We start from the raw sequence: 16277 nt of genomic DNA on the forward strand, positions 1-16277 counted from the left end.
ACAGGCCTTTCCTCTGTACTTCCATTCATTTAGTTAGTCTGCTGCTCTGGTACCTCCTTGCGTGGTTTTAGGTTAAAATTTAACACTGCATAGTGTAAAAGGTATTTAATGTGTGAAATTGCCATATTGCACAAATAATGGGGGGGGGGGGGGTCATGTTTATTTTAGTTTGCATAATGTCTCTAAATGTTACAGCAATTACCCAGTTTTATAAAAGCATTCATGTGAAATTAGCGAAGCTAGGAGCTGGTTTCTATGACAGCACCTTTAAAATGGTAATTTCATTGTTTAGAATATGTCACAATGTCTGTTGTTATGGATTTGTCTGGTCTCTCCTTCCTGGGATTTACTCTGACAATTCTTCACCTGCTACCTGTTATCATAAACTTAATCTGTAAAAGATATGTTAAGGGCGGTGATCCGCTAAGCAAGTAGAACATAAATAATACCACTAGTTCAACAGGTTATGAATATTAATGATAGCAGTTATCATAGGGTGCTTTGTTCACTTTTCTGTCTTGTGTTAACAGTGGGGTATTAAAATCAAGCATAATGCAGTAACCAGCAGCTGTACTAATTTTTCAGTAATGTTTTACTTTTCAGACCAAATGTAACCAGTACACCATACAGTAAAAGTGTGAAATTACTTATTTAAAAATTGTAAGTAGTTGCATTAATAACATTTAATCATGTATTAATATTCTACCAGTGATCATATTTAAGTCTAGGTGGCCATGGTGGTAATGAAAACGCCATTGGGGATGTTTGAAATGAGGCTGATGGCGACATGTGACATGGTCATGTGACATGGTCATGTGATAGATCCCCTTAAATGTCAGCTCTGCCTGGAGCATCTACAGAGTTTTAATAGTCTTGAGATTGTTGTCTGTTTTGCACAGCTGAGAGGGTGGTGTGTGTGTGTGTGTGTGTGTGTGTGTGTGTGGGTGTGGTGTTATTTACCTCATTGTGGGGACCAAATATCCCCACAGTGTGGTATCATATGTTACTTTGTAGCTTGTGAGGACAATTTTCACCTCACTCTTTTATAAAAGACAAAATCTGCAAATGCATTCAAAAAACTAAAATAACCAAACGTCTTGAATTTTGCTTGGTTATTTACGCATACAATGTGATTAAAAACCTGTTATTTTGACATAGTGGGAACATTTTTTCACTTGTGTGTCTCTGTGTCTGTGGACCCTGACTGGAGAGCAGCTATTTCAAGCTGAGCATGCATAGCTGCAGAAAACTACTGTGTAGGCATTTTAAACTTTATGATTCATGTTGTCCATCAGCTGATCCATTACACAGTGAGCCCCAGAATTAAGAGGGATTTTCTCTCCTGTGGACATCAGAGATTCACAGATTAAAGCAGCAGCGGATCAATGGTAACTGTATTCCTATCCTTGGTCAATCCATCTCTGGCCAGGTGCTGGTGCCGTGTCGAGGGAGCCTGCCGGCCGCTTCCTTCCCGGCGGCGCGCTTCGATGGCTACGTCTTACAACCCATGGAAGAGGGATACCGCACTCTGGATGGCAAGGTGGGTGTTACTCTATCCCTCCCTTGTCCCCACCCTGGTCCAACTGACACTACTGCCCCACACATCCGTTGTCACTTGCTGGCTGCTCCACTTAAGTGCCCATTCTTGAATATTCTGAGCCTCGAGGAGCCATGCAGCAGAAGGGGCCAGGAAGCGAAGGAGGCGACTGGTGAAGTATAGGCCCGTGTTAGCGCGTTAGCGCGGCCTGCCGCTAAGTGCTTCCCGGCTATTTAAAGAGCAGCTTTTCAGCAGCACACGGCCACGGTAACTCGCTGTCCTTAAGACTCCTGTTCATGGAAGGACTGTTCCTTTTTCAGCACGTAAACACCTTCCTATTTTGGGACCTAGCCCGCTTGGTGAAGTGCTACCTTTAGTTACCTTTAGTTACCCATGAATATGGGCGATGGTGGTGCAGGAGGTAGTGTTACCATTCGGAGGGTTGCAGGTTCGAGCCCCGGGTCCTTCTGTCCCCATCGAAGTGTCCTTGAGCAAGACACTGAACCCCAAATTGCTCCCGGTGAGCTGGTTGGCACCTTGCATGGCAGCCTCCGCCACCGGTGTGTGAATGTGTGGTGTGGATGGGTGAATGTGTGGCGTACATTGTAAAGCGCTTTGGTAAAAAGCGCTATATAAATGCAGTCCATTTACCATTTACCATTTAATATTAAACCCGGTGCTAAATGGCCATGCGTTTTAAGTTTAGTTTTCAGGAACGGCTCTTTTCTCTTCCTTTAGCTCATTACGGAACATTTTCCGTAACTCAGTTTCTCCTGTTTCTTCAGCAGATGTTTATCAGGGACCATAATCTGTGTCTTCCCCCTATCAGGTTGATAATTTTGTGGTGTTTGCACAATGGAGTGGTATGACAATGTGGATTGCATCACCTGATCTCTTGCAGGAGGTGGTCGTCCAGGATAACATGGTGAAACTGGGAGCAGGCCTCCAGGCCCCGGCCTCTATTCCCATCCTGTTTGAGGAGACCTTCTACAATGAACTGGAGCAGAGCTACAGCATCCTGTGTATTGCCCGTCCCATAGACTGCGACCAAAGTCACAGTAAGCCTTAAGACAATGGCCATCAATTTTTTATCCATTCACATAAAGCTGTTATCTGGAATGGCCTGTTCAGGCATGAGTCACTCTGCGTGCCTGTGTTTGTGTGCGTGTGTGTGTCTCTGTGTGTCTGTGTCTGTGTGTGTCTCTCTGTCTGTCCATCTGTGATGTTTATATTGTATTGTGTGGTCCAAATGGCCCCAGAATGTGATAAAGACTTATTTTGACGTTGTGGGGACCATTTTTCAGGTACTTACAAAGATCTGTGAATGCAATAAAAAAAATCTATAAATGCCCAAAGTCTCATATTTTATTTGGTTACTCATGGTTAAGGTTAGGACTTGGGTTGGGGTTAAGGTCGTCATGCTGGGATTAGAGTTTTCACTATAGAAATGAATTACTGAAAATACGTTATGGTATTAAATTATTATTGTGTAAGCTGTACACTAGTATAGTTATTAGTCATGTTAATGTTACATGCTACAGACATTAAGGGTCACAAAGCTCACAGCTCTGACATGCTCAGTGTCACCCATGGCGAGCGGGGGTGTGCTCAGTGTCACCCAGGGCGAGCGGGGGTGTGCTCAGTGTCACCCATGTCCCTGACAGCAGAGATGCCCCCGGCTCCCACCTCCCAGTCCCCACACTGCTGTCTGAAGAACATGGACGACGTGAAGGACTTCCTGGGCCGCCACACTGACAAGCTGGACAAGTTCATCACCACCTTCCGGCATTCCTACAAGGAGCAGGAGCGGAAGGGGCTGCGGCACCACATCGTAAGTGAGGGGGGGGGCGGGGGGGCGCCGCACGTGTGTAGTGCCGGTGTTAGCAGGTAAACGCCATCTTTCCTAACACTTGCACAATATCTGCACTGCCTCATATAGTCACAGCAGTGGGGAAAATCCTCAACTTGTCCTTCGTAGTGAAAAGGCTTTAGAGCTTTAGTGAGAATTTGTGCAGAAATACCCCCCCGGGGGGTTTCCTGATGAGCTTCTGTCTTCTGTCAACCAACAAATTGTGATCTAAATTGCCGCCAGCATAGGAGTTGGGAATGTCTAAGTAGATCATCCGTTAAGCTTGCAGGTTAAATCCAAGCCTGGAGCTTTAGAATGCCCCTGCAGCCTGATGTAGGGGGGTGGGGGGGGGTCTTTTAGTGCCCTTTGGGCAAGTCATTAGCCCCTTGCTAATGAGGTGATGGCTAGGTGGGGTGACTCATCTGTGTTGAGGAATGTACTGGTCGGTCAGCATAGTCGGTCAGGCCGCATTAATGTCGATGGTGTAAAGTTAATAACGAGGAAAACGCTGTTCGGACACTGTGGTCTTTGGTACTGATGTGTTTCTTCTCCTCTCAGGACTCTGTGAATGCACTTTACACAAAATGTCTTCAGTGCTTGCTGAGGGACTCGCGGCTGGTAAGTCAGACTTCTCTGTGTGTCCCGGGGGTTTGCTGTAGTGCCTCCCCCCCCCCGGGCGAATAACGGGACCTTCCTTCGTGTTTCAGAAAGTGCTGGCTAAGCAGGAATGGCAGATGTGTCTTCTGAAGCAGGCTGTGGAGGTGAGTCTGCCACCCTGCGTTTGACTGCACAGCTTAAGTTCCAACCTTAATCTGTGTGCCTGTCTTTCTGTGTTCTCTGCCTGGCTGTTCTGCTGTATTCTCACCGACAAAAAAAACATGCAATTCAGATGAACAGAAACTCTTAATTTATTTCTGAAATGTCAGTGACTGTAGTGTTAACTCCAAGTGCCTCGTGGAAGCCTGGGGGTCTCTGTGTGTCCCACCTTCATTCCTTCCTGGAATGGGCTTCAGATCACTGCCCCCCTGTAGTGGCTATTGGTAGATATATCTTACTTAGCCACATTCAGCATCAGTGTTTCCCAATCTGGTCCTCGGGGACCCACAGTCAGTCCACATTTCTGCTCTCTCCAAGCTCGCTGCCAGACCGTCCACATTTTTGCTCCCTCCCAGCTCCTGGTAGGGAGCAAAAATGTGGACTGTCTGTGGGTCACTAAGGACCAAACTTGAGGAGGACCATTGGAAACACTGCTCTAGATAATTCTCTTTCTCTCTCACTCTTTTGTTCATATAATTCACTAAGACATAATAGATTATATTGTGTTATTAAGCTTACCATAAAACAATTGTGTGGTTTTCTACATTCTGTCTCTTAGGGGCACTTATGTGCATTAAAATGCGGACATTCTTGTTCACATTTGCATATACTGTAACTGTCTGGTTCTTATTTTTGATGTTCTTTTTGCTTCCTAGATGTACATTCATCATGGTATCCATGACTTCATCTTTAAGTATGTTGGAAGTATTGAAGCAAGCCAGGTATGCAGTGCCTGAGAGTGGCATTAACCTCCTGTAACAGCGTTTAGCCACGGACTCCTTGGGCGCTAACATCTGTATTTAACAGGATGCGGCTTTCAACAAAATCACCAGAAGTCTGCAGCATCTGCAGCAGAGAGACTTGGGTGTGAAGTCTGAATTTTGGTGAGTTTGCCAGAGTTTGGGAGTGTTCAGCAGAGGCTGTGCTCTGTACTCTGTGCCACAGAGTCTGATTATAAACTAGATTTCAGTTGCTACAGCTGTAAAATCGCAAGTCTTGTTGGTTCACTTGGGTGGCATGGAACTGTCTAGACCAGTGCTTCTCAATCCGGTCCTCGCGGACCACAGATGGTCCTTATTTTTGCTCTTTCCCAGTTCCCTGGCAATTGGGACAGAGCAGAAATGTGGACCGTCTGTGGCTGTGTGACGACCGGGTTGAGAAACACTGGTCTAGACTGAATCCACTGTTTGTTCATAAAGAACTGAAGTGAGGGTGAAATTAATATATATATTCATAGTTTTCAGATAAAATTTTATTTAAATATATATCTGGCAACCTGTATAAGTTGTTGTGTTATGTGTGTGTTCTTTAATGTAACAGAATATCTTGTATCACCTCTGGCTCTCTGTTAGGTACAGTGGCAAACAAGGAAGAAGGCACTGTGTAATGTTTAGGCTGTTGGAGAGTCTCTCTGTCTGTGTGTGCAAGGTGTCAGACATGCATCAATGAGACCTTTGACCCCATGTTCCACGTGACACCCTGACAGCATTAACATCCCGCGCGCGAAGAGGGAGCTCAGCCAGCTGGACCGCTGCACCTCACCACAGCACAAGCTGCTCTGCCTGCAGCTGGTGGTCCTCACCATCATGCAGTCCCCCAGCCGCACAGGTGGGTAACACTCAGCACGCCCCAAGGGAGAGATCAGTGTCAGTCAGGGATCTATTACCAAGGCCCCTGAGGTCTTTTATTACAGGGCTGTCACAGACAGCAGTCAAAACGCTGCTCCCTAATGCAATTAGCCCCCGATGCCGGCCTGACAAACTGCCCGCTGTTCCCCAGAATGCATCCTTCTGTGTTTGCAATGCCAACCCGTTAGCCGCCGTTCACAGACGTGCTCTTTATGCGGCTCCTAATCTGTGTTTGTCGAACAGGCAATTTCTCAATTTGGTCCCACACCAGCTTCTCAGCGTGAGTGACTCGGGGAAGTGAAATCAGCAGGCCGAGCTAAATCCAGTTAGCAGAACCCTGCCATCGACTGTGCGGCTTCTTTAAGCGGCTTATGTCTCATCCGTGCTGACAGCTCTTCCATATCTTCTGCAGTCAACATAGAAGCCATGTGCGCAGATGATCTGCTCTCGGTCCTCCTGTATCTGCTGGTGAAGACGGAAATCCCTAATTGGCAAGTCATGCAATCTCTTTCATAGGTCATAACTGTCTGTGCTGCATGTCTCAGGATATATACAGTATTTATTAAGCTCATGGGAGTTCTACTTATACAAACATGTTCTGAGGGCAGAAGGAAGAAGAGATAAACAGTCAGATTGGAGAGAAGGTGGGTCCAAGCAACTAGAGGAGGGAGGACCAACCAATCAGAAGTCTTGGTCCTGCCTCTTCTCTGCAATGTGATAGATTATCTCTCTGAACCAATCATTTTTCGTCCTGCCCTCAGAACATTTTTGCGTAAGTAAAACTCCCACAAGCACTTATTAAAGATCCTTCCATCCCTGCAGGATGGCCAACCTCAGCTACATCAAGAACTTCCGGTTCTGTCACTCGGCAAAGGATGACCTGAGCTACTGCCTGACGTCGTTCGAGGCGGCGATAGAGTACATCAGCCAGGGGAACCTCATACAGGACCCCACGGTTAGTCTGCCAAGCCAGGGCATGACGTCGTTCGAGGCGGCGATAGTGTACGTCAGCCAGGGGAACCTCACACAGGACCCCACGGTTAGTCTGCCAAGCCAGGGCGTGGCCTGACGCGGCATGGCTGTGGCTGCGTATTGTTATTGGTTGCAACAGAACGTCATGGATTAGGTGTAATCCTTTCAGTAGTATAAAACTCATGATGGCTTGTAAGAGGCCTAATTGTAATTTGTTCTAAAGAGGAAATTAAGGTATGTGTATTTAGAAGGGACATTAAAAGGATGCCTTAGTCTTCGGAAAGGGTGACCAGGTGTCTGGCCTTCATCATTCATCACTCCGCTCAGACTCTTCCCAAGTGTGGCTTTATGAAAAGGGCCAGTGGACTTTGCTTCTTTCATTATGTAGGTCTAGTTAATCTAACTTAATCAGAGTCTTTGGGAATTTGAATGACCCTGGTTGACTTTGCACATTCCTCCAGCAACCTCCTCAGTTGTAGCCAGTCATAGGTTTTTCTCCTGGTGTCCTGAATGTCAGAATAGAGATGAGCGCCGCATAGCGTAGAGGCCGGGCGGTCTGTCCGGCGGGCGGTCTGTCCGGCGGCCTCCTGCAGAAATAACCTCACAACGAGATGTGAGACCTGCAGAGACGCTGCTGCCTTTTCTGTTAGTGGCTGCCAGCCTAGACGGGCGAGGTGTGAGGTCTGCACCGGCTCCGAACGCAGACCGCACCAGCGGCAAGGAGGTGAAACAGCCTGACTGGCATACGTTCAGCCTGGCAGGAGGGCTGTCTGCCAGCTTTGGTTCCCCACCAGAGCAAAACAACAGGGCTCCTGTAGCTCGCAATGCAACAATGCAAAGGTCGTGGGCTGAAATCCTGGGGGGGACACATAAATTGCAACATTTCGCTCTACTGTAAATTACTTTGGATAAAACATAAACGTGGAACACTCCCTGAAGTGTCGGCCCCACGCAGTTGCCTGGGACAAAGACAGCAGCTTCACCTAAGTTAGAACCGGTTCTGGTCCGGAGCTTGTGCCCTCTGAGGTCCTCTTTCTAATGCAGTGTCCCTCCCTGTCAGATACAGCCTGCCTAGTCTTCACTCTGCAGGTGAAGAGCGTCTGTTTCTCTTGAATGCTCCCAAAGGCGTTTTATATCTTTAGAAACCTACTGCCTGATAATGGTGCGACTGTAGGTCATCATTTGGTCACCGTATTATTGAAATACTATCATCTTTTCTTGAAGCCACATTTTAACCATTATAAAAAATGTGATTAGTTGTCATTATACACACAATGTCCTATAGGCCCCCCAAAATGGAATTTTGCCATGTCTGGCTCTGTCGTGATGGTAGGCCTGTCTGGCTCTGTCGTGATGGTAGGCCTGTGGCTTCTCGCTTGGCAGGGCTCCGGAGAGCTGAACGACAAAGCATTCCTCAGGAATAAGATGAACCTGGTGTCGCAGAACGCCGCCACCCCCATCGACTGCCTGTTCGAGGTGAGCTGCACTCGCAGGCCTCTCCAGTGTGCGTGTGCTGCTGCCCCAGGAGGAACCCATAGCTGGCATGGCGGGGGGGGGGACCGTACTGACACACGGCTAATGGCAGCCTTAACGCTGTGTGCCCCGCCCAGCACATAGCAAACGGGAACGAGGCAGAGGTGCGGCGTCTGCTCTGCGAGGGCGAGAGTGACGAGGACGGCCCTGGCCTGTGCCACCCGCTGTGTTCCTGTGACAGCTGCGAGCGTCACCTCTCTGGGTGAGCCCCCCCCCGTCACACGTTCATTTGGTACACTCCCAGTGTCCGGGTGGCTCAATGTGCAAAGTGCCATAACAATGCACTGACCTGCCCAAATGAGTGACAAAGCTGGGTGCAGGTGGGTGATCACCTGGAAAACGTCTGCTAAGGTGAGTGTGGCCCCCAGACGCCGGGGGGATCAGCCGGGGGGAGCGGCATCTGCCTCGCGGCTGGAGACATGCGGGCCTTTGGCTCCAGGCTGGGGGTTTGTGTCTCCTTCTGCTAATGCACCTGGCAGTCAGGCTGGGGGGAGCCTTACTTAAGGGCTGCGCTGAATAAAGCGTCTCTGCTCTTATCTCCGCGCTCCTGTCTTTGCTGTGTCATGAGGTCCAAGCAAAGAACAGCCCAAAATATCTTCAGAAGCCTCATGTGACACACACTCACACACACACACACACGATTGTATTCATATCTTTGTGGGGACCGTCCATTCATTTCTATGGGCAAAATCCTAATCCTAACAACAACAACCTTAACCCCTATCCAGCCCCTAACCATAACCATAAGTAACAAATCAAGTGTTTTAGCATTTTTGATTTTTTGATTGCAGTCACCGATTTTTATAAAATTGTATTTCGCCCTGTGGGAAGTGAAGAAATGGTCAAAATAACAGGGTTTTATCACATGATGGGGACATTTAGTCTCCACAATGTAATATTTACTGTACATTGCCCACACACCCTCACACATGCGTGCGTGTCAACGCACATCAGCCCAGTTTTTATTTCTGCACAGTTCCTGGTCTTTTCTGCACCAGTTTCAATGTGATCTGTCCCCTTCACTCGCCTCTAAATGTCACTGGGCTGCTTGTCGCTTCCCAGGAGACTGAACGATCCCTCCATCGTCACCCCCTTCTCCCGGGACGACAGAGGCTACACTCCGCTCCACGTGGCTGCTGTCTGCGGTGAGTCACACCTCCGCTCCAGATGATGGTCCTCATGTCGGCTCTTGTTTAAATGTGGGCAGAGGGGTCATTTCTCACTTTGAAGCACCATTTTACATTGATTCTGTTTTCATTTTTAGCATCTCGATGGAATAAAAAGAAATCAGATTACTTTGATGTTTTTGGTCTCCAGAAATCATTTTTAATTAGTGTTCAGAGTGTTGAATTTTATGAAGGGTGTGGTGTAAGTTTCAGCCTCTTTAAGCCTCTTAATGACCGTTAATGTCACTCCAGGTCAGTCGCAGCTGATCGACCTGCTAGTGTCCAAGGGCGCAGTGGTCAATGCTACTGATTACCATGCCCTCACACCTCTGCACCTGTCCTGCCAGAAGGGATACCAGGGTGTCACGGTAAGGCTGCCCCCTGCTGGAGGGTCTCCCGCACAGCACCCGGTGGCTAACCCCTGCTGACCTCACTGTCGTGTCCCAGCTGCTGCTGCTGCATTACAAGGCCAGCACAGACGCCCAGGACAACAACGGGAACACAGCCCTGCACCTGGCCTGCATGTATGGACACGAGGATGTAAGCCCCCATGCCCCCCCCACAGCTCCTCCTCACCTTGGAGTGCCCTTATTTATTATGACACTGCCTCTCTCTGACACACCTATGCTTGTTTATACCTCCAGCAAACACAGGACATGTGCGTTGACCTTCTGTTCTTTCACGGTAATTGGGACTCGCAAACAAACGATTGTTGGCTTAAGTCCCAGGAAGTCCAGTGTGAGTAACTGGGGGCTGTGTGTGGCTAAGCAGGAGCTGGTGTCTCCTTAGCGGGTTAAGAGGAAGGTCAGAAGGTCGCTGGTTCGAGTCCTGCCGTCTGCAGGATAGGCACCCCTCCATTGGTCCCGTGGCCAAGGCCCTTAACGCCCAGAAATGCCCCAGGGAGGCTGGATAAAAAGCCTGACCTGCCCTAAATTTCGCTCTCAACTGTGTATGTGTGTGTGTGTGTGTGTGTGTGTGTGTGTGTGTGTGTGTCTCAAAGGAGAGCGAGATGGGGCAGGCGAAGAGAAGCATTCCAATGCACCTATACTCATACTTTTGTAAATAGAAAATGAAGGATCATGTTTTTTCATTACGCATAAATGTCTCTGTTGAACTCTCGGCAGTTTCAGCAATTTGCAAAAAACGCCTTGGGTGGTGAGATTCGACCTTTGACCTGAGCAAAGGTCTACATGCGAAAGGTGACAGAAAAGTAACAAAGGGATCTGATTGGCCGGCCTGTGGCTCTGTTTCAGTGCGTGAAGGCTCTTGTGTACTATGACCTGCACTCCTGCCGCCTGGACCTGCAGAACGACAAGGGGGACACCCCACTGCACATCGCAGCTCGCTGGGGCTACGAGAGCATCATCGAGGTGCTGCTGGAGAACAGGGCCAGCACTGCAATCCCCAACAAAGCCAAAGACACACCCCTCCAGTGCGCCCTCAACGCCAAGGTGAGCCACCCAGTCCGCCTGCACCTGTCAGGCTAGCTCAGGGTTTCTCAGTCCAGTTTGCAGGGACCGGCGGATGGTCCACATCTTTACTTCCTCCCAGCTGCCTCAAAAACGTGGACCATGTGGAAGTTCCTGCGGACCGGATTTAGAATCACTGGACTGGACTGGGCTTCTTGTTACTTGTTACTTTAGTAATAATAGTGTAAGTAAAAAGTTACTGAGTATTACAGGAATATCTGCCAGGTGCATTAAAATAACAAGTGAAATGCAGGTATGTAACTGGATGTGGTACATGCAGCCACGTGGCCACTGTTGGGTCATTTGTACCAAGCGCGTGTTGAGGTATTGTGCCTTTCCCCGGCCGGCTGTCTGCAGATCCTGGCTCTGCTGGAGCTGACGCGGAGCGGCTCACACAGGAGTCCCTTGGAGGTAGGGGTCGCCCGCGGGGGGGCAGCAGGGGGGCCTGAGTTGTGGTCTGCCTTTCATCTGCAGTTCAAGGAAAGTTTCCTAGAATATAACCAGACAGGGTCAGGAGTCTTCTAGGTTCTCCAGCTTTCCCCCACAGTCCAAAAACATGTTAAGGTGAATTGGAGTTGTCCATAGGTGTGAATGGTGGGTGGACCTACGATGGGTTGTTCCAGACCCCTGTAACCCTGCATGGAATAAGCAGGTACAGAAAATGGATGGATGGATGGATGGGATATTTCATTAGCTGGCCGTTTCATATCTTTAAGCTCTGGGGAGCCAGCAGCTCCCTGTTCCACCCTCCTCACTGGCTCGGCTGTAGCTGGTCTTCTCTCCCAGTCCCCCAGGCGGTCCCCCCAGCCCCCCTGCAGTCTCAGCATCAGCCGCCGCTCCTCCGTCTCCAGCACGTCGTCACTCAACACTGACATCAAGCCGGACGCCGACCGCGTGCGCCATAAAGAGGTGAGGACCCGCAGCTGGCCTTCCCTGTGCCTGAGCAGGCCGGTGGCCATGCTGGCCGGTCCTTTTAGCACAACCAGGGATTTAGAGCTGGATGTGTGACTGTAGCATTGAGTGCTAGCATGATGTGTTGAGGCATCCATTATGGGAGAGGCAGGTATGTTTAGGAAGCTACAGTGCTACTGGATTTTAGCATTTTTGCCAATAACTACAATGATGCCCCACATATTCCCTACCCCTGTTTGATTGTGTAATGTTTCTTCTCCAGGATTGTAGATCCAGTCAAATGTTAAGGAAAGTTATATTAATTAGTCAGCCAAGTACAGAATTATTAAGTATAAACCAGTACCTCCCAGCTACAGGGAAGCATTCCCATCAGCCCATTGAAGCTGAAGGGTTAGAAGATGGTGGAGGTCATTTATGGGAACCATCTTCTGGGAACCTAAACACTTAAATCTCGTTAAGTATTTATGAAACATCTGTCCCGGAAATCTAACACCAACCTGGCCATTAGTTTGCACTTACCTCACTAAGTCCACTCTATGGTCTGGGGCTAAGGGCAGGATGGAGGTGTGAGTGTGTATCCATATAGTGTGTCCTGCTGCCCATAATCCGGATTGTGATGGTGTTAAAGGCTGGGATTAGCCCTGTAGCACACGCCGAAGGGATGTCCCTTCTGACTCCTGTGGCGCGCGCCGAAGGGACGCCCCTTCTGACTCCTGTGGCGCGCGCCGAAGGGACGCCCCTTCTGACTCCTGTAGCACGCGCCGAAGGGACGCCCCTTCTGACTCCTGTGGCGCGCGCCGAAGGGACGGCCCTTCTGACTCCTGTGGCGCGCGCCGAAGGGACGGCCCTTGTGACTCCTGTGGCGCGCGCCGAAGGGACGACCATTCTGACTCCTGTGGCGCGCGCCGAAGGGACGGCCCTTGTGACTCCTGTGGCGCGCCGAAGGGACGCCCCTTCTGACTCCTGTGGCGCGCGCCGAAGGGACGACCATTCTGACTCCTGTGGCGCGCGCCGAAGGGACGGCCCTTGTGACTCCTGTGGCGCGCCGAAGGGACGCCCCTTCTGACTCCTGTGGCGCGCGCCGAAGGGACGACCATTCTGACTCCTGTGGCGCGCGCCGAAGGGACGGCCCTTGTGACTCCTGTGGCGCGCCGAAGGGACGCCCCTTCTGACTCCTGTGGCGCGCGCCGAAGGGACGGCCCTTGTGACTCCTGTGGCGCGCCGAAGGGACGACCATTCTGACTCCTGTGGCGCGCGCCGAAGGGACGACCATTCTGACTCCTGTGGCGCGCGCCGAAGGGACGCCCCTTCTTACTCCTGTGGCGCGCGCCGAAGGGACGCCCCTTCTGACTCCTGTGGCGCGCGCCGAAGGGACGCCCCTTCTGACTCCTGTGGCGCGCGCCGAAGGGACGCCCCTTCTGACTCCTGTGGCCCGCGCCGAAGGGACGCCCCTTCTGACTCCTGTGGCCCGCGCCGAAGGGACGCCCCTTCTGACTCCTGTGGCCCGCGCCGAAGGGACGCCCCTTCTGACTCCTGTGGCACGCGCCGAAGGGACGCCCATTCTGACTCCATACTCTCTTTTGCTCAGGTGGAGAAGCTTCTGCGGGCTGTGGCTGATGGAGACGTGGAGATGGTGAGATCCCACCCTGAATAAACCTCATCTCACACACACAGACACACACACTAAACAGACATATATACTGTGCACACCCCAAATGGATGTGGAGGCAAACTTACACTACAGAATACAAGAAGTAGCTGATGACAACATTGATTGACTGCGAGGCTGTTTTCCTGGCTGGGGTGCAGGAAACCCAGGCGGGGTTACATGTGTTACTGTTGAACGAGGAAGATGACAGAGTCTGCTTGGCTGCCCATGTAGAGTGCATACTAAGGGTCATCCTGTAAAAGCCGGGGACAGGAGCAATCCCAGGCTGCTGGTGGTTATTGAGCATAGGCAGGTGTTAGTGTTCCTCTCAGAGGGTCTCAGACTTTGAGGTAGGGGGTGCTGAGATATTTCAAAGCACTCTGTAGGGCTCAGTATGCCATCGTGGGGGGTGTGCAGCTGCAGGTGTGAGTCATACTGACCTTCCCCCTTCCTGATGCACACCAGACGGTCTTCTGGAGGCAGTGATCTTAACCGTAGACTGAGACAGGTGATCGGAAGCCACTTTGCCTCTGTTAGGGTATGCACTAGCGCCTCAGTGTATGGGGGTGGCCTCAGCCCCAAGCCTCCCCTACACAAAGGAGCATCTGCCATGGCTCAGCTTCATGGTAAATGGGAGCAGAGACTGTGTGCCGCTGCAGTGTGGTCACATGACACATTCATCAAACACAGCCCTATTGGACCTAGGCATGGGTGGTATCCTCTATGTAATACCGTGGTATACCCAGAAAAACTGTATTATCGTAATGCCACCCAGGCCTAATTTGAACGTATTTTACAGTTTTTCACAGTACTCTATTGATGTGGTATACCCACAAGATAGGTTGTATTGTTGTTATTATTATTGTTGTTTTGTTGTTGTTAATATCATTATTAATATTATTATTGTTGTTTTGTTGTTAATAATAATAATAACTACAAGCACATGCATAGCCTGCAGTTTTACATTGGGTGTTCCATACAGGAAATGGCTAGACAGCTGTGTTGTGGAGTATTGTAGTAGGGTGTCCCATACAGGAAATGGCTAGACAGCTGTGTTGTGGAGTATTGTAGTGAGTATTGTAGTGAGTGAGCGAAAGCAGCAGGGTGGGTCTATAACCTGCTGCAAAGCCGCCATTTCAGCCTTACAGGATTACAAGAAAATCCCCTCTAAATGGCTCTAGGTGAGATTTACTGTGGGATGTTTGGTCAAAGGTCAGAGGTCAAAGGACCTCCAGATGCTGCACCTTACCGTGATCGGTGCCATGAGCTGCGTTCCTGTGGGTTTGCAGTAAGATGGAATTGGGTTACTGGACCTCGGCGCCAGCTGCCCTTGCAGACCAATCCAGTGAGCAAGAAGGGAGAGGAACAGCAGGCATTAACATCACACTCTGAAAAGACCAGTAGGGGACAATGAAAATGTAGCACAGTTTTTATAACAGAATAATGTGTGTTGTCTGTGTCTGCATGTTAGCGTAGCAACTGTCAGTTAGCATAGCATGTGTGCATCCCCAGCATAGTTAGCGTTCCCTAAACACGCGCACATTGTCATTAACGTGCATTAGCACCACCTTCACGCACAGCCAGTGCCGTTAGCGTTACTTTAACTGTGCACGGTGCGGCAGGTGCGGTACCTTCTGGAGTGGCTGGACGAGGACCCGGAGGACGAGGAGGCAGGACCGCCACCACCACAAACTGAGCTGTGCCACCCGCTGTGCCAGTGCACGCAGTGCGAGCCCTCACAGAAGGTCTGTGCAGATGTCCGTCCTTCACGCATTTGGTGATGTCAACCACAAAACTATGTCTAGTACAGTTATGCGACTGTCAGTAATGTGAGAGTAGCTGGACTCTCTGATCTACTTCTGCATAACTAAATTGGTAACTCGAGCTGTTCTGACAAGACATCAATGCAGAAACACCATCGGGTAGTAAACGTTCTGGTGATCTGGATGGACTCCTGGTCATGTGTGTCTTCAGAAGCTGTCCAGCCTGCAGGCCAGCGGTCTGGGCGTGAACAGCAGCACAGCCGACGGCTTCACTCCCCTCCACGTGGCGGCACTGCATGGACACGCCGGCCTCACCTCCCTGCTCACCCGTCACGGCGCCAATGTCAACGCCCGCAACGGGCAGAGTGCCACCCCGCTGCATCTGGCCTGCCAGAACAGCCACCTCCAGGTCACCTCAGCGCTCTATTCTCACCTGCCCATGTCATTCAGTCTCATGGGGAACTTCAGCTATTCTTGTTCTGTTCTGTGGCCAGAATAATTCAGCTAATCAACAAATCTGGGGCGGAGCCATACTCAGGAAGAGCTTTGGGGTCCGACTCTCTATGAACCTCCCTCTGCTGGGTCTAATTATTTAGAACCCCAAATTCTGACTTTAATAAGTCAGCCGTGGTTTGGTTGAAGGTCTCCAGTTTCCACATACCCTTCAGTAGGAGGTACCTTCATGGACCTTGGACTCTCATAGTGAGTCGGACTCTGCGATTGCCCACAGGTGGTGACCCTACTACTGGAGTGCAATGCCAAGCTGAACAAGAGAGACCAGTTCGGCAACACCCCCCTGATACACGCCTGCCTCAGGGGCCACTTCGAAGCGGCCAGGGTCCTGCTCACGGTGATTCTCCCATTTCGTTTCTTTCAATTTCTCCAGCTGTTACACATCTGCAGCTTCCTATAGCTGCATGTGGTATTGCAGCAAGTCGCTGGTACGGCGGCAGGGCTTAATCGCTGTGACACATGCTGGTAGTT

The 16277-nt window shown here is 50.2% G+C and overlaps 1 protein-coding gene across 5 annotated transcripts in view; it reads left to right on the top strand.

Moving 5' to 3' along the window:
• The window catches only part of ankrd27 (ankyrin repeat domain 27 (VPS9 domain)), a 29505-nt gene that overhangs the window by 6629 nt on the left and 6599 nt on the right, over positions 1 to 16277 (top strand). For 4 of the 5 annotated variants that reach the window (XM_023790360.2, XM_023790359.2, XM_023790362.2 and 1 more), the window contains 22 exons: positions 1430 to 1540; positions 2439 to 2595; positions 3202 to 3368; positions 3945 to 4004; positions 4094 to 4147; positions 4859 to 4924; positions 5010 to 5086; positions 5689 to 5810; positions 6243 to 6321; positions 6653 to 6785; positions 8186 to 8278; positions 8413 to 8537; positions 9398 to 9480; positions 9754 to 9869; positions 9949 to 10041; positions 10755 to 10952; positions 11328 to 11381; positions 11757 to 11879; positions 13471 to 13515; positions 15153 to 15275; positions 15505 to 15702; positions 16024 to 16143. In XM_023790360.2, coding sequence (XP_023646128.1) covers positions 1430 to 1540; positions 2439 to 2595; positions 3202 to 3368; positions 3945 to 4004; positions 4094 to 4147; positions 4859 to 4924; positions 5010 to 5086; positions 5689 to 5810; positions 6243 to 6321; positions 6653 to 6785; positions 8186 to 8278; positions 8413 to 8537; positions 9398 to 9480; positions 9754 to 9869; positions 9949 to 10041; positions 10755 to 10952; positions 11328 to 11381; positions 11757 to 11879; positions 13471 to 13515; positions 15153 to 15275; positions 15505 to 15702; positions 16024 to 16143 — 2397 coding nt within the window. The remainder of the gene's footprint in view (positions 1 to 1429; positions 1541 to 2438; positions 2596 to 3201; positions 3369 to 3944; positions 4005 to 4093; positions 4148 to 4858; positions 4925 to 5009; positions 5087 to 5688; positions 5811 to 6242; positions 6322 to 6652; positions 6786 to 8185; positions 8279 to 8412; positions 8538 to 9397; positions 9481 to 9753; positions 9870 to 9948; positions 10042 to 10754; positions 10953 to 11327; positions 11382 to 11756; positions 11880 to 13470; positions 13516 to 15152; positions 15276 to 15504; positions 15703 to 16023; positions 16144 to 16277) is intronic. The other variant, XM_023790361.2, reaches the window with a different exon arrangement.

This window comes from Paramormyrops kingsleyae, chromosome 11, assembly GCF_048594095.1.
Source record: "Paramormyrops kingsleyae isolate MSU_618 chromosome 11, PKINGS_0.4, whole genome shotgun sequence".
Classification (NCBI taxonomy): domain Eukaryota; kingdom Metazoa; phylum Chordata; class Actinopteri; order Osteoglossiformes; family Mormyridae; genus Paramormyrops; species Paramormyrops kingsleyae.